The following is an 18880-nucleotide window of genomic DNA, read 5'->3' on the forward strand; positions in this document are numbered from 1 at the left end:
AAGATAAGAGCAGTGTCTGTATATTTATAATTATTACAGTGACCTGTGTTTCAAAATTGGCAATCAAAATAGTAATGAATAGAGCAGTAGAGGCATTTGTTTTTTTCAGTTTGCAATATAAACAAAAGTGATAATAACACAGGAAAAGACAGTTTCATTCTTTATCTATGCATAATGGGTCAACGTATGTGCAAATTAAATAGCAAAATTAAACAAAATCTTATAATAATGCAAATTTTGGTTATATTCAACAAATAACACCATTTTCTAAAGTTTTAGGTCTACTTGTATGCAATTTGAATAACTGTTGTTTAATTTCAATGAAATAAATCATTTTTACATGTTTTAAAATTAAATTCTGTTAAAAAAATAATAACTAGTGTCTGAAATAACTGCCATTATTCCATTATTTACTCTAAATGGAGAGAAGCTATCAAAATACAGGCTAATATGTGTACAGTGAGAATTATGCATGGCAGATCAGGCAACAATTACCACTGTAGACAGTACCTCAGGGAGCCTGAATAATTTGAATAATTTACTTGATACAACTGAAACATTTGTGATAGCAAAGATACTGGTAGAACACACAAAGAAATATAACAGTGTGTGCTTCAAATGCTGCATCAGCTAACGTTAATATATCATTCTCTATGTGCCACATGTATAGGTACATATTTGTGTTGTGTGTAGGTCTACAATTACAAAAAATGTCAAAGGTGAGCGTTTAGCATCTGACAGGGCTTTAGAAATTATAAACCCAACATTTGTTTGTGTTTGGTAACGTGCTGATGTGTGACCGTTATGAACGTCATCTAGATTATAAGAGAAAAGACCCGCTGGACAAACATTCCTTGATCAAAAATGTGCATCACAAAGAAAGACCAGTGAAGCACGCCAGTGGATCGAGAACTGCAAAAGACTTCAAAGAAGAATATTGATATTGATACAACTGAAGGATTTGTGAAAGTCAATATGCCAGTAGAAAAATGGAATCTTCCGGGAAAGTGCAGAAATGGGTGCCAAAGTATATTCGTGGAAGACTTGTTAAGGCAAACCAGATTTATGAAATCTGTGAAGAGATTGAACTGCATAAGCAGCACTGTCAACCTCATGATCTCTTTATGAAGGTAAAGAAAATTACCCGTGAATTCAAGCCCCGTTCATGGGTTGTGGAAGATGAAGATAGTACCCTCATTGGAGAGAAACAACTGGCCATTGAAAGGTGGAAAAGATACTGTGAAAATCTATATGCGATGCAACTACCAGGAATGTTTGCAAAAACTACAACCCTAATCAATCTAAGTCTGAACCAGAGCCTTCAATATTGAGGAGAGAATTAGAAGATGCAATTAAACACTTGAAGAATCATAAAGCACCAGGAAGTGATGGCATCACTGGAGAAATTATTAAGGAAATGGGAGAAGAAGGGGTACGTTTAATGCACTTCATCTGTAACAAGATATGGGGCAGTGGTGTATGGCCACAAGACTGGCTCATTTCCATCTTCATTCCATTTCACAAAAAAGGATAACACGGAACTGCGGGAATTATTGAACCATCTCAACAATATCACATGCAAGTAAAATATTATTGCATATCATAAATGAACGTTTGAAACCTTACATTAGATATCAGCTCCTGTCAGAAGAGGCTGGCTTTGTCAAGGGAAGAGGATCTAGAAAACAGATTCTAAATGTACATCAGTTGGTTGAAAAGGCACATGAATTCAACATTCCTTTGTTTCTGTGCTTCATTGACTACCAAAAGGCCTTCGATTGTGTTTTGTGGCCGAAGTTGTGGTGTGTTCTAGAGGAAATTTGAATTCCATCTCATCTCATTATAAAAGGCTTATACGATAACAACTTGGCCAAAGTCAGAGTTGATGGTGATCTATCATCAAGTTTCAAAGTCTCCAAAGGTGTGAGACAAGGATGCATCTTATCACCTCAACTGTCAGACATCTATGGTGAATATATCATGAGGCATGCCCTCGACAGTTGGGAAGGAGGATTTTCGGTTGGTGGGAAGAGAATTAATAACCTCCATTTTGCAGACGACACTACACTTGTAGCCAGCAGTGTACAGGAGCTTGTCGAGATAATGGATCGTGTACAACAGGAAAGTCACAAACTTGGCATGGAAATTAATTGGAGCAAGACAAAACTAATGATTGTCAACAAAGGTGCAGAGATTCAGCTGCCACAGCACCTGAACAATCTCCAAGGAGTCTGTCAGTTTCCTTATCTTGGTCCAATAATCAAGGATAAAAGTAGCCGCAAAAAAGAAATCAAACGTCGCATCATTCTAGGATGTACAGCTATGGCAAAATTAAAGATCTGGCAAGATAGAGCAATATCTATGAATACAATGAAAAGATTAGTCCATTCGCTTGTGTTCTCGATCTTCCTGTATGGATGCGAAACTTGGACCATAAAAGTTAAAGACAGGAACTGAATCCACGCCGTTGAAATGTGGTGTTGGAGAAGGATGTTGCAAATACCGTGGACAGCTAGGCGAACAAATGATTCTGTCATCTGGGAAATCGGAATACAAGAAAGTTTATGCCAAGTTGTGTACCAGAGAATCCTGCAGTTCTTTGGTCACATTATGAGAAGAGAGGATGACAACCTGGAAAAATTAATTGTCCAATGAAAAGTTTCTGGCACAAGGACACGAGGACGGGTTGCAAAAAGGTGGGCTGATCAAGTAAGAGAGATCATGGACTTACCATGGAGAGTTACTCTCCGGAAAACGCAAGTACGTACAGAATGGTATCAGCTTATAAAAGAAACAACAAAGTCCTTGGGTCACGATACTCAGTCATGAGTGGAACGACAGGAGAGAGGGAGATATTAACAAAATTATTCTTTGTTCAAAGCTTCAGCCACAAAAGTCCTTCGATTCACGACCTAGTAGGGTTCCTTCCACTTTCCACATCCTGCTGTTAGTTTCCGTGTATATTTACCTTGTTTACTGTAATTCTGATTTTATGATTTCCTATCCCATCGTCGCCATAAGACCTATCTGTGTCTGTGCGACGTAAAGCAACTAGCAAAAAAAATTTAAAAAAAATAAATAACAAGCCACAATTTGGGAGACAAAAAGGCCTGCTCTTCATATAGTCATGCTTCAGATGAACTTACAACCTTGTAACGATCAAGAGATGTGGCCTTAATGAAGTATGTGAAGGTTAATATCTTATAAATCTACCTAATGCAACACTGTATTTTAATTTAGTCATTTCAATCATTTACCAAAATATATACTTTTTAAAATAATTTCTTTGCAGGTCACATCACCATTGGCTAGGTTGCTAGACTTAATTCAAGGTGAATCTCAAGCATATCTTTGGACTCTATTGCCAACAATTATGACAACAGTGTTCTAACTGCAAGATCTTAAACCTCTGGTGCATTGTTGTACCTCTTTAGTCAATGCCCAATTACTGGAATAAAAGAAAGATTCGGAGGATTAATGGAAGACAAAGAATGCCAACTGGCTGCATCCTTTCACCCAAAGTTTTGACTGCTTTGGCTGCAAAAGTAAAGTCAAGAAGCTTATGGAAGCAAAAGTTGAAGACACTCTGAATAGAGAAAGGGACACAAATGAAAAGGATAATGTTAGTATTGGTGGAAGTAGCAATAAAGAAGAAGAAGAAGAAGAAGAAGAAGAAGAAGAAGAAGAAGAAGAAGAAGAAGAAGAAGAAGAAGAAGAAGAAGAAGAAGAAGAAGAAGAAGAAGAAGAACTTTTCAGCACAGTTACTCAGTCTAAAGATAGGTTTAAATGGAACAAATCTCTGAATTTGGTGAGAACTTGGTTAGACTCTCCACATCAGTTGCTTGCTTGCTTGCTTGCTTGCTTGATTGATTGATTGATTGATTGATTGATTGATTGATTGATTGATTGATTGATTGATTGATTGATTGATTGATTGATTGATTGATTGATTGATTGATTGACTGGTACAATAATATGATCATCCACCAGAAACTTTTGATGAACTTTGGATGTGGTTGGCTATATCACAGAACACCAATTATTTGAATCACTGCATCAGTGCTTACACCAGGCGATACATGCAAAAGGTGATTTCACCATTTACTTATTATCATTAAGAACAGCAGGCAAAGGACATTGTAATGCTAAACCTTTATTCAGTACTGACCAATGCACAACAATCCAAAAGAAAAAAAAAGCACCATTGCACAACTTCTTCCATATTTATTGAATTTTTTGAACAGTATCGCAATCATCTATATAACATCTGAAGAACCGTATTGCAAATTTATTCCTGTGCCTTGTGGTGATTTTTCTACCTGGCACACTAGCAAAGTCAACAGTAACTTAGAAGACAAAATACTGTGTAGTCAACATACTTTGCCCTTGTGGCAGCCTCCGCATGGGGGAAGTTGTAATAATAATAAATATCAATAAATGGAAGTAAAAAAAAGAAGGAACTGTAAAAAAATATTATTATTGACTTTACATTCCACTAACAACATTTATCGTTTTGGGAGATGCCAAGGTGCCAAAATTTAGTCCCACAGGCGTTCTGTTACGTCCCAGTAAATATACCGACATGAGGTTGACGTATTTGAGCACCTTCAAATACCACTGGACTGAGCCAGGATCGAACTTGCGAAGTTGGAGTCAAAAGGCCAACGCCTCAACTGTCTGAGCCACTCAGCGTGGTAAAACAAATACAATACAATACAATACAATGTATTAAGTACAATATGTCAACAGCAACTTTTAAAATCTCAAAACAATGGGTAACAAAAGGAAAAGTAAAGCCTTACCAATTGGTGTGCCACTTGGGATTGCATACCACTGCTCTGACAAGATGCCAGCATTTTCTCCTGTCTGCAGTACTTCAGGTAACAATTCTGATGGGAACCCTGCTTGGCTCAAGATATCAAAATTCCACTGGGATGTTCTGACATCAAAATAACCCCACAAGGCAGCATTCTGAACAGACATGACTGGTTTCTTTAGATTGCACAGCATTGCTACTGCAAAATCCTGCACTGTTCCAACTCGGTTGAATCTCACCAATTTCTCTTGCCTAAAACATAATGTAAATGGTGAACTATTGGAAGGAGAGTTAAAGAAAAATTAAAATTCATTACTACAGGATAGAACACTAACTGACAGAGAATGGAAATAATACTGGATGATGATGGTGAGTGAAGGACAGAACTGAATAAGTTGTCCGAAAAATGCTACAAATCACTGTTCCATGGTTTTTTTATAATGATAACAATATGTGCATTACTAATATTTACAGTATAGCCCTCATTATCTGCAAGTGCCATGATTTGAAAAAACATGAACCTCAAAAAACGAATTTTAATCCAAACCAACAACAGGTAAAATACAATAAACCCTATAGTGTGAAGGTTGAAAATTACTGACAGGTTTATTGTGCATTGTAACCCTATAGGTCTACTCGGAATTTGTTGATGAGTGGCAGGCTCTTGCTCTTTTGTTTTTGTCATGGCTTTTACATTGTCTGCATCACTGACCTTGACAATCTGAGCGGGCGAGTGTATCGATCCACTCTGTCAAGTTCACTAACCTTCCCCCTCTACATACATATTCTCTCAGCCTGCCAGTGGTGTCAGTTGTCAGTAAGCGTGCTATGTGATCAGTTGTGTTTTACAATTCTTTGCCAGTGCTCAAGTTTAGCGTTTCATTAGTTCCTCAAATTAATAATGGCTGAAAAACATAAGAAGGTTGTGTTAAGGATTGCACAAATCTTGGAACGATTTCTGTATAGAAACTGGCACTTCAAGGAAGCAGATATGTTTGGATTATGGGATCGGGGAAACAACAGTGCGAGACATTTTAAAGCAAAAAGACAAACTATTGGCCTTTGCATCAGTATCAGACAGTGCTTCTGGGATGTAAAAATGAAAACAATTAAGAAATCCACCTATAATGAACTTGACTCAGCATTAGCGGAATGGTTAGCTCAGGACCCCCCGTGCCTGGTCCTACCACTGCAGCTAAAACAAAATTTTTTGTTTGTTTTATTAATGCCTGAAAGGAAATTTTGATACATCATCTGGTTGGTTACATCGTTTTAAGAAATGTCATGGAATAAGAGTGATTGGTCTACATGGAGAGAAGATGAGTGGTGATCAACAAGCAGCTGATGATTTTCAATGTGATTTTGAAGAGTTTATGTTGTCTGAAGATCTGTTATATGAACAAATTTATAATGCTGATGCATCAGGACATTTTTGGAAGTGTCTTCCCATTCGTACTTTAACATTTTGCACGCTGCAAGTAGTAACAAACTTAGGCTTCTTGTAATTTGTAAATCTAAGAAACTGAGGTCTTTTAAGGGGACAAGAGCAGAAAATTTACCAGTTAATTATTCAACCAAAAAAAAAAAAAAAAAAAGTTGGATGAACCAGGAGAATTTTCAAGAATGTTTAAAAAGATTTTTGTGCCTTAAGTACGTAAATATCTTGACTCAAAAAATTTGCCAAAGGAGGCTCTTTTGTTATTTGAGAACACGCCTTCACGCCCACCTACTAGTGAGGTTAAATCTTCTGACTGGCAAATCTTTGTCAAGTTTTTGCCCCCAAATGTTACAGCGCTGATACAACCTAAGGATCAGGGAGTCATTGCAACCATGAAGAGAACATACAAAACAAAGTTGTTACTGTCAAAACTAGAAGAAGACGGCGATCTCAAAGAATTCTGGAAGAATTATACAATTTTGAATAATATTTACCATATTGCATCTGCATGGGATTACATCAAACCCACAACCCTTGTTTAATCATGGAGAAAACTCTTTCTGTGCATCAAAAGAAATGTCAACCAAAACATTTGTGAAGAAGAGAATGAAGTCGTGTCAACTGCTACAATTGCTGACCTAGTGACATCCATTCCGGGAGGTGAGATTGTGGATGAAGGGAACTCAGAAGAGAGGCTGGAATGCGACGCAAGTGAGCCAGTGTTTGAATGACTGATTGACATAGAGATAACGAACAAAGCAATAGGAGTGAATGAGAACAAAGAAGAACAAAGTGAAAAAGTGAGGTGCCTGCACGGATGACACACGAAAGTGCTTTGCAGCATGTAGATGCTATTTTTTATTTTCAATTTGTTTTACGTCACACAGATACATATTATGGAGACGATGGGCTAGGAGTGGGAAGGAAGTGACTGTGGCTTTAATTAAGGTATAGCCCCAGCATCTGTCTGGTGTGAAAATAGGAAACAATGGACAACCATCTTCAGGGGTGCTGACAGTGGGCTTTGAACCCATTATCTCCCGAATCCAAGCACGTAGATGGACTGCTTAAATATTTAGAGGTACAAGATGATAATGTACATCTGGAAGAAAAACTCATGATAAGGAAAATACAACCAAGATTAAAGAAGAGGTATTTCCGAAGCAAGAAGCAAAAACGAGTGACTGATAAAAAAAAAAAAAAAGGCATAACTGAACACTTTTGTTAACAGTACGGTATTGGTTTTTCTTTACTATTCTTTATTTTAGTGATTTAGACATAGAGCAAAGGTTTCTGATGTACTGTACATATTTTAAAAGTTTTATATATTATGATTTTGTACAATAAAACATACTTTTTATGCTGAATTTTTTTCATGTTTACACCTCATTTTTAGTCTTTCTTTGGGTTATCTGCAATTTTAGATATTCGCGGTGCCCTTACCACCCTTTTCTGCAGATAATCGGGGCTTTACTGTACTTGATAAGAATAAACTGAAAATGTTCCCAGTTCACTTTCAACGTGGTATAGCTGTATACATGTTTGCGTGCCAGAAATATCCAAAATCTTGAATCCATATCAATGTAGGAACTATCGTGGAACTCCAACTATTCAATCTCCGGTTATTCGGATCGCTTGAGAAAAACAGAAATCGAAAAACTGCCTTTTTCATGACAGGGTCTTCCCGTGATCAATGAATATTCAGTATTCGCACACTGTATTTGGCTCTCCTACAGCAAAAAAACTGCAGCGATAGCGCATACAAAGACAGTGATTCACCAGTTTTGCATTGTCTGTCTTCTGTGTTCTGTTTTGTTTTCTGCATGTGCAGTGCTTTGTTTTACTCTGCAGTATGGCTTCTAAAAGGGAATGTGTTGTTTTATCTTTGGCAGACAAAATAAAAGACATTCAACAACTAGACAAAGAAGTGACTGGTAGGAATTAGCTGAGATGTATAAATTAGAAACATCAACAATTTCAGACATTAAAAAAGAAAAATAATGGCCTTCAATTTTAAACTTTGCATCTGTCCTCTAGAGTGAAGATGGGTGTTCGAAGGATAACAATAAAACTTTGATTTCCACCTATTCAATACATTAAAAGCAATTATAAAATTAGGATCTCATCCTTATTTTATTGCTTAATTGTTAAAACATAGGACATGTTTCGTTCATATTTTGAAAATCTTCAGCTATAAATATTCTTACAAGGTTAAATTGATAATTGATAATAGTTTAAAGAAAAAATTAAATTTATAAAAGACTTAGCTTCTGTCAATGGTTATAAAATACATGTTGTTAATAACATTATTAATAGAGTGAAATCGAAACTGGCCACTAAGCTTATTCCGATCAAAACTGAAAAACCGAAATTCGTAACATTTACATTCACCAACCCAGCAGTATGTCAAATCATGAATGCGATCAAAAAACGGCAAATTAAAATTTCATTTAGAACACAAAATACAAATAGAAATATATTTTTCAACCATAATAGTGTAAATTCATGCAACAACAAATACCCAAGTTCAGGAATCTATAAACTGATTTGCTTGGACTGTGGTTTTTCTTACGTTAGCCAAACTGGCAGAAGTTTTATAACAAGATATTTAGAACATGTAAACGCAGCTAAACATAACAAATTTTCTGCTATGAGTAATCATATGCAAGAAAAAGGACACCATTTTACTACAATAGAAAAAGATTTTAAAATAATCAGAAAGGCCGATAAAGGAAAATTAATGAATGAACTGGAGAATATACATATCTACCTAGGCAAACACTTCAATAGGGATAAAATCCTGAGCGACGAAATAGAAATAAAAAATCCATTAATAGAACAAATACCGAAATTAGTACAGACATTCAAACTCGACAGCACAAAATTTACAAGCAATTTTATCTTGGATAATAATAAGAGTCAATCTACGGATACACAAATCCCCCCTACACAACTTCTGAACATTCCCCTTCACGAATCACGCCATTCGCTAGAACGCCGCCCCCTGTTACCTCCCCTCCCAATGCCCCGCAGAAACGGAGACACATATACAACACAAGGAGCGCAAGTAGAATGACAAGCAGTCATCAAACAGCTGAGTGCACTAGCGTAAATGCAGGCAGGAGTAGAAATGAAAAACGGACTTACTTACATAAACTTTGATGAAATTACTACTTGCATATCACCAAAGCTTGTCCGTCACTGTCACCATGCTTACGTCTGTAGGATTGCCCTACACTGGTTAAGACTACAAACAATTTGTGAATTTGACAAATTTTGATGTTAAATATTTAACGTAGGACAAAATTCATAACCTATAATCAACAGTGTGCATCAGTTTTGTCATTTTATGGACGAAAAGAATAATATTCAAGCCTAAACTCAGCTGTTTTGAGAGTGTATTAAGATTCCAATTCCATATGGTACAACAAGTGGAAAAGTTTACGCTAGCTGTAACAAAATGTTTTAATGTGTATACAACAAATAATTTCAAGACATTCAGCAATTTAACAGATTGTAAATACATTTATATAGAGACTAACTAATGGCATTGAATTTTAAATATTAGAATAAAGTTTTAAAGTTTCAAACTCAATAATTAGTCATATTATTTTCAATAAAACAACATAATATACAAACGTTTTATATTTAAGAGGTTTTTTAAAGCTTATTATGGATAAGTTTGTAATTGGCAAACCATAAGAGTAAGTTCTAGAACAATGTTATCAATTTAACCTTGTAAGAATATTTATATCTGAAGATGTTCAAAATATTAACGAAACATGTCCTATGTTTTAACAATTAAGCAATAAAATAAGGATGAGATCCTAATTTGATAAATTGCTTTTAATGTATCGAATAAGTGGAAATCAAAGTTTTATTGTTATCCTTCTAACAGACTTTCAATACGGAAAAAATGAGGATAGTCTCTTGCAGATGGGTGTTCGCCGAAACGGATTCAGACATATATCACCTGAACAGGTGGATCTATAAATATTATTATAATATTGTGATATACGTCATCTTCAATATGGACTCAAAATGAGAATAGTTACTTGTAACGGATTCAGACAGTGAAACAACTGACTTTGGCAAATATGTTCAAGAAGTGATAAAGTAATTTAATACAGTATGTAAGTACAGTACAGCAGATTTTGTTTTTTTCCTTTTTAAGGAAGAACTTTCTTTTCATCCTAGTATCCACATATTTGATTATCCTGATTGGGCCTGGTCCCACCCAATTAATCTGGATAATTGGTGTTCTACTGTACTAAAGTACTGTACTTGAATAGAAACCATTCTCTAAAGCTACTAGTCCTGCAAGAGTTCTTTTATGTGCCAGTAAATTTACCAACGCGAGGCTGACGTATCAGAGCACCTTCAAATACCACCGGACTGAGTCAGGATTGAACCTGCTATGTTGGGTTCAGAAGGCCAGCGCCTCAACCCTCTGAACCACTCAGCCCGGCTTTCCTACTTTTGCCGCTACTTGCACCTTGTGATATGAAGCTGCGTGTAATTGGAATGGAGGAAGTATAGAGTGTTGAATGTGGGAAAGGAATGTTAAGGATGACGCAAACACCCAGTCCCAGCCAGGGATATTAATCATTGACAATTAAAAACCCCTAACCCATCCGGGAACCGAACTCGGGGCCACCGGGTGACAGGCGGACGCGATGCCCCCTACACCGCGGGGCCGGATTACTTTTAACATTCGTCTTCATTATACTGTATTTTAAATAATTTGTGTGGAACAGTATGCAAAATCAGTAGAAAAACTCAATGCACGATGAAAGTTCACAAAGCATAAATTATAATAATAATGTTATTAGTTTTACGTCCCACTAACTACTTTCATGGTTTTCAGAGATTCTGAGGGGGCGAGAAGTTTGTCGCGGGAGTTCATTTACGTGCTGGTAAATCTACCAACATGGGGCTGGCATATTTGAGCACGTTCAAATACCATCAGACTGTGCCAGGATCAAATCTGCCAACTTGGGCTCAGAAAGCCAGTGCCTTAATCGTCTGAACCACTCAGCCCGGCTAAACCATAAAAGATGACTGTACACAAGGATGTGGGCTGATGACATAGGAATCTGGTAGATTTCAAAATGATTAGGCAGAAATGTAGAAAATAGATCCTGGAATGAAAAAAAGAAAAATAGGAAGCTACTACTTAATTTCAAACACCCCTTCCACAGATCTCTAACCCTACCAATTGATGGTTCTCTCCGGATCTTGGATTTCCTACTTTTAATAATAATAATGTTATTGGCTTTAAGACCCACTAACTACCTTTACATTTTTTGGAGACCCAGAGGTGCCAGAATTTAGTCCTGCAAGAGTTCTTTTATGTGCCAGTAAATTTACCAACGCGAGGCTGACGTATCAGAGCACCTTCAAATACCACCGGACTGAGTCAGGATTGAACCTGCTATGTTGGGTTCAGAAGGCCAGCGCCTCAACCCTCTGAACCACTCAGCCCGGCTTTCCTACTTTTAAACCTATGCCTCAAAGCTTAACAACTCTATAAAAAGCCCTAAAATCACTTCTCTCTCCTGTTTATAATGGCCCAAACACTGACATAATGGAATACTCCAACAATATGTTGACACAATCATCTTTACTTCTGTCCATACCGAGCTCGATAGCTGCAGGCGCTTAAGTGCGGCCAGTATCCAGTATTCGGGAGATAGTAGGTTCGAACCCCACTGTCGGCAGCCCTGAAAATGGTTTTCCGTGGTTTCCCATTTTCACACCAGGCAAATGCTGGGGCTGTACCTTAATTAAGGCCACGGCCGCTTCCTTCCCACTCCCAGCCCTTCCCTGTCCCATCGTCGCCATAAGACCTATCTGTGTCGGCGCGACGTAAAGCAACTAGCAAAAAAAAAAAACTTCTGTCCATATGGACCTAACTTTAAAGAATTAAAGTCCTTCTTCATACCTCAGTAGAAGGTCCCTGGAATGGAATTTCCACTCCTTCTGTGATTTTGTCATCCATGAGCATTTACAAACTCTCATTCTTTTTATACCTTACTAATTAACAGTTATTAGGCATGGTTCCATATTCAAGTCCATCTCTGAATTAGTCCAAGAATGCAGCGCTACATTAAGGATGCTGGTGACTTTTTCAAACAAAACTCAAGCTTCTCCATATCATCTGATTTTCTTCTAGCTAAAATTTATACTTTGGAAAGGTATATCCAGCACAAACAGAGCCTGGGCTTGTTGCTTGCTGCTTGTTGTTTAAAGGGGCCTAACATCGAGGTCATCGGCCCAACAGAGCCTGGGGAAAATGTGAAAGTCATACTCCCCCTCACATGTATATCCACATTTTCCTGCTTACACACGGTTTTGACTGTGGTGATGAACAAAAGGCAGCTTCATTATTCAAAACTGTTTATTTTATCATCATTTACAAGAGACATCCCATGTCAAACCAGGCAAATTTAAAAGAAATTTAACCTCGATGTTTTAGATTTCATCTTCCTCTTCTTCCGCCACCACTTTTCCAACACCTGTGGGTTAGCTTCTTCCCAACTGACATCACTTTAGTTTCAGATATGTTAATTTTCATAACATATTTCCTGCACCTTTTGAAGCTCCAAGATATTAGTTTGTAGGCTTTCAGCACAGTCTGCCATTAAAACAACATCACCAACAGAGGCCAAACTGTTTTTTTTTTTTTTTTTTTTTTTTACATTGCACTGACACTGATAGGTCTTATGGCGACGATGGGATAGGAAAGGCCTAGGAGTGGGAAGGAAGCAGCCGTGGCCAGCATTTGCCTGGTGTGAAAATGGGAAACCACGGAAAAACCATCTTCAGGGCTGCCGATGGTGGAGTTCGAACCCACTATCTCCTGGATACAAGCTCACAGCTGCGCGCTCCTGACCGCACGGCCAACAATCAATCACTACTGATCTGCATTTAGGGCAGTTGCCCAGGTTGCAGATTCCCTATCTGTTGTTTTCCTAGCCTTTTCTTAAATGACTGCAAAGAAATTGGAAATTTACTGAACATCTCCCTTGGTAAGTTATTCAAATCCCTAACTCCCCTTAATATAAACGAATATTTGCCCCAGTTTGTCCTCTTGAATTTCAACTTTATCTTCATATTGCGATCCTTCCTACGTTTAAAGACACCACTCAAACTTATTCGTCTACTAATGTCATTCCACGCAATCTCTCCACTGACAGCTCAGAACATACCGCTTAGTTGAGCAGCTCGTCTCCTATCTCCCAAGTCTTTCCAGCCCAAACTTTGCAACGTTTTTGTAACGCTACTCTTTTGTCAGAAATCACCCAGAACAAAACGAGCTGCTTTTCTCGCCCAGTAAACTGTTTAATACATTTCCACCAAACTGAATTCCTACCAATTTATACCTTTTAGTGAATGATCCATATATACTATGAACAACAAAGGTGAAAGGTTACAGCCTTGTCTAACCTCTACAACTAATCTGAACCAAGAACTCATTTAATTCTCACTGAAGTCAAATTTGTCATCATAATGCTTTTGATTGCCTGTAATAACCTACCTCTAATCCCATAATCCCTCAGTACAGCTGACATCTTTTCCTTCGGTACTCTGTCATGTGCCTTCTCCAGATCTATGAAATATAAACGTAACTGATCTTCTATTTCTATCATAACATTTATCAATTACTTAACAGATAGTGAAAATATTGTACTGTCAGCCCCTCTGTGGTCTGAAGCCAAACTGGTTTTCATCCAATATACACTGCCTGACAACAGTTGAAGAACCCAGAAGAAATGGTCGGATGTCTATGTAACTTCGTACACGTACACACCATCGGCAGGTATGTAAATGATTGGAGTTGCAATTCTCTGTGACTGGTGGAACGGCTACCAGAGTGCATTAAAATTGTTCGTGTTTAGTGTTGTTACCAGGCCTGGTAGGGAGGTATATAAGGGGCATGAACAGTGTCAGATGTTGAGTGATCACTGTGAGGGACATGGAGATACTGCGTACTCATGTGATACAGTGTTATCAGCACTTGACAGAATTTGAAAGTGGCCTCATTGTGGGTTTCCACTTGGCCAACAGGTCAAATTATGCAATATCCATTTTTGAGGGGAATTTGGATGTGACAGTGGCCTGATGTTGGACTGCATGGGAACGTGAAGGCAGGCATGCTCGTCATCAAGGTTCCAGTTGACCACGCCTGACAACCACAAGGGAGGATCGCCATATTGTGCAACAAGCACATCATAAACCCTTCACATCTGCGCCTGCCATCCAAGGACAAGTACTGGACTTCCTGCAACATTCTGTCATTCCGCACCATTGGTTGGAGACTAGCAGCAGCTGGACTAGGGAATTATCGTCCCATGCACAAGCTGCCATTAACACCACAACACAAACGGCTGTATTTGGAGTGGTGCTGTGACCGGGAAGCATGAACTGCTGATGAATGGTGTCGCACTGTGTTCAACGGTGAATTGCTGTTCTGCACTACCCCTGTGAGTATGCCGGTGACCTGGGGAGAGGTTCTATTCTTCCAAAGTTGTGGACAGGCACAGCGGTGTTACTCCTGGCTTCATGGTGTGGGGAGCCATCCGGTATGACTTCAGATCACAGCTGGTAGTAACTGAGGGAACTTTGATGGCACAACGGTACGTCACGGACATCCTGCGTCCTCATGTGTTACCTCTCATACAACGGTTTCGTGGTGCCATTTTTTCAACAGGATAATGCTCGTTCAAACAAGGCAAGTGTCTCTAAGAACTGTCTGCATGATGCTGAGGTACTCTCGAGGCCAGCAAGATCCCCAGACATGTCCCCGACAGAACATGTGTGAGACCAGCTCAGATGTCAACTCTGTCCCAGTGCCAGTATCCAGGATATCAAGGACCAGTTACAACATTTGTGGGCCAGCTTGCCAGGAGAGGAAACAACAGCTTTATGACACCCTTCCCAACCGAATCAGTGCATGCATCAAGGCCAGAGGGGGTGAAATGTCATAATGGTAAGTGGGCTCGTACTGCCAAGTTCTTTGTAAATTTGACTTGATCTTGTAATCACTGAAAACATCACATACCCTCTCAACACGTGAAGTTTCATTTAGTTTCCTCCTCCCCTTCGGGTGCTTCAATTTTTTTGTCAGGCAGTGTACTTTCCACCATTGTTTGAACCCTCCTTTCCAAAATACTTGTGAAATCTTGCCTGATATATAATAGAACCTCCATTACCCACGGATTGATGAACAGTGGGTCCAATCAATCGGGTTCTTGGCCACAACAATGTGTAAGCACTGTGCATTATTTTACAGATTCAAGAATCACTTGAGACATTTATATCAACAATCGATCAAAGAACAAAGGACAAGCAAGTATTGGTACCTTTTCTATGTAAATAGGCCATTATCAATCCTTATCTGTTGTGTGCATGTATTCTTCCAGAATGGCCATGAAACAAAAGCATGTAGTATTAACTTTCAACAAAAAGTTGAATCTATAAACTGTGTAACCAGGAATGGTATCAGTATGAAACAAGACTGTGCAGAATTTGGTGTTAGTTAAAAAAATGTTCTGGATTTAAAGAAATGCAAGGCAGTTTGTCGCATCAGCTGACTGAGCATCTGCGTACTCAAAAAAGAAAATGACGAAGAAGTTAACAGTAGCACATCTTGATGAAGCTCTTTATGTTTGGTTTAGACAGAAGAGTGTGAAGGCCATTCTTACATCAAGTCCGATGGTGAGAGAGAGAACTTTATGGTTTCATAACAATCTAAACTTTGCTGAGCTATTTTCTGCTTTTAGTGGTTGACTAGTTAAGTTTAAAGGTCAGCATGACATCATAGAAATGAACATTCAGGGTGAAAGTCTTGGCGGAGATTTGGTGGCTACAATGTGGCTCAATGACGAATGTCACCCCGTCACTGAAGAAAAGAAAAAAAAAAAAAAAAGAAAAGAAAAAGACACCAGAACAAAATCTACTACATCGACAGATCTGGCCTTTTGTGGAAATGATGCCTTCAAAAATTTTGGCCTCCCACTTCTTCTGCCCCCGGTCATAATACCATCAAAGTTTTCTTTCAATGCAATACTTAGCAAGAAGAATTGTAAAATCTTGTCAAAGATTGTTCAACACTGCTGAAGGTTTGACAAGTTTTGGCAACGTTTGATAGCATTTTGTTTCAACATGGAGGAAAGGCAAACAACAGTTGTGGTTCAGGACTAGCAGTGGGATATATTTTTAAACAGAAGAGAAACACATAATAAACCATAGTTTACAGGGGGAAAATATTAATGTGGTTATCTTCAACAAGAAAATTGTCAAAGTATTTACTGCCATAACATCATTTGCAGAGGTTACCGGTATGTTATACTGCACTTATTCACATGAACTGAATAAAAATGATAGCAATGCAATGGAAATTAATATCTTATTACATGAAACCATATTAGGAATTCAATAATAATAATAATAATAATAATATGATGCAAAGATCATCATAAATAGAACATTGCTGATAGTATTTACATATAGGTTACCATACAGTAATAAATAGGGCTGGGATTCTATGATTTAGCATTATTTTTTGGTAAGACTGACACGTTGCTCAATTATATATATATATATATATATGTTTCATGAAAATGAGTTCAATAAAGTCTATTTGTTAGGTCATTTGTTTGCATTGTTTGCCATTTTTGATGGATAGGACATTTTTGGGAGAAATTTTACATCAATTTGGTCATTTTTCCACTATTTCCAAGAAAGAAGGATAATTTTTTATGTTTACCTATTTTAACTCTGTATTTTACTAAATTTCCATGTTGAATATTTTGTTTGATTACATACAAGCATAACATGTATTTTCCAGGAAACGGATACCCTCTTCCCCTATTCCCAAAAGTATGAGTATAATGAACTCGCCTGTACAAGGAAGTACATTTGCCTCTTACGTAGGTAGAAGGCTGCAGCTAGCAATGAGTCATTGACTTCATGCTGTTTCTTCAAGCCGGAAGTGCTGTTCTATTAAACGTGAAGTTACGATATGCCTAAAGTGAAGCAAAGTGTGTCTATTAAACTAAAACAATTTGTTTTGCAATATGGAGAGAGGGCCTTCACCACTGATGGGACAATAATTTACTGCAAACTTTGTGACGTGAGAGTGGCCGCTGTAAAATGGTTTATGGTTGAACAACATGTATCACGTGAGAAACACAAACGTGGTCTGCAACTACTTCTGGATGAAGGAACATTACTACAACAGAAGCATCTTGGAGAAACCCATTTCATTCTTTTCACCATTCTTTGAAGAACTGTGTAGAGTGTTTCTTTGTGCTGATATTCCATTGAGTAAGTTAAACCACCCTAAAGTGCACAATTTCTTAGAGAAGCACATGGGCAAATCCATACCGGATTCTTCTACGTTAAGGAAAATCTATATTAGACAATGCTATTAAAAAAATTGGAAGAAATCAGGAAAAGAGTAGGAAATTAAAAAATATGGGAATCGTTGGATGAGACGACAGACTGCTCAGGACGATATGTAGCTAACGTGGTGGTAGGAACATTGGATGAGGATGTTCCTGGGGAACACTTTCTACTCTATTGTGAACATTTACAAAAAGTGAACTACTCAACAATCAGCAAAGTTCCTCATAAATCGTTGATATTGTTGTGGCCTAATGGCATCCGCCATGACAATGTGTTGCTTTTAGTAACGGATGCAGCCCCCTATATAGTCAAGGATGCTAATTCGCTTTGTGCTCTCTACTCTAAAATGGTATATTTAACTTGTTTGGCCCACATATTACACCGAGTCGTGGAGGAGGTTCACGGTCATTTTCCAGAAGAACTGATAGGATGTGTGAAAAAGGTATTCTTGAAGGCACCCTCTTGATTTTCAACTTTCAAGTCAGAAGCTCCAGACATTCCACTTCCTCCTTCTCCTGTTTTGACAAGATGGGGAACCTGGATTGAAGCCTGCACATATTATAGCGAGAATTTACAAGTAATGAAACAAATCGTGGATTCATTCGATAACAATGAAGCTGCATCAATTAAAGCAGTGCAAAAAATTATGGCAGACAGTGAAATTGCAGGGAAACTTGCTTACATAAAAGCAAATTTTGGATTTCTTCCCACTGCCATAACTGCTCTGGAAAAGTCAGAAGTGCCGCTAGTGCAGCAGATACAACTTGTGCTGAAAGTGGTGAATGATTTGGATCACGCGTGTGGCACAGTGCGGCAAGCTGTGCCTGAGAAAATGAAGAAGGTTTTGGAGAAAAATAAAGGGTATCAGACAATGAGTTCAATTGCTAAAATTTTGTCACGTGAAACATTTTCTCTTCGTGATGCGGATGACAGTGAACTAAAATCAAGTGACACTGTTTCCTTTAAGTATGCCTCCGTTGAGTCGGTGGAGGTAGAAAGGAGCTTTTCTATGTATAAAGCTTTGTTGGCTGATAACAGACAATCATTTTCATTTGAAAATCTAGCCTACACCATGCATTCGTTGTTCAATGTAACTCACACATTTTGGAATGAATAACTGGGACCTTTATGACTGAAAAATATCTGTTTTATATAAACGTAAGTATTATTTTCAAAATTCATAACTCAAAAATGTATTTAAAAATGTCTGTTTT

General features: G+C 37.9%; 1 protein-coding gene across 1 annotated transcript in view; it reads right to left on the reverse strand.

Annotated features, from left to right (window-relative positions):
* LOC136863295 (sedoheptulokinase) overlaps window positions 1-18880 on the reverse strand; it is a 165775-nt gene that overhangs the window by 79963 nt on the left and 66932 nt on the right. The window contains exon 4 of the mRNA XM_067139680.2: window positions 4803-5068. Coding sequence (XP_066995781.2) covers window positions 4803-5068 — 266 coding nt within the window. The remainder of the gene's footprint in view (window positions 1-4802; window positions 5069-18880) is intronic.

Source organism: Anabrus simplex, chromosome 2 (assembly GCF_040414725.1).
Source record: "Anabrus simplex isolate iqAnaSimp1 chromosome 2, ASM4041472v1, whole genome shotgun sequence".
In the NCBI taxonomy this organism is placed as follows: domain Eukaryota; kingdom Metazoa; phylum Arthropoda; class Insecta; order Orthoptera; family Tettigoniidae; genus Anabrus; species Anabrus simplex.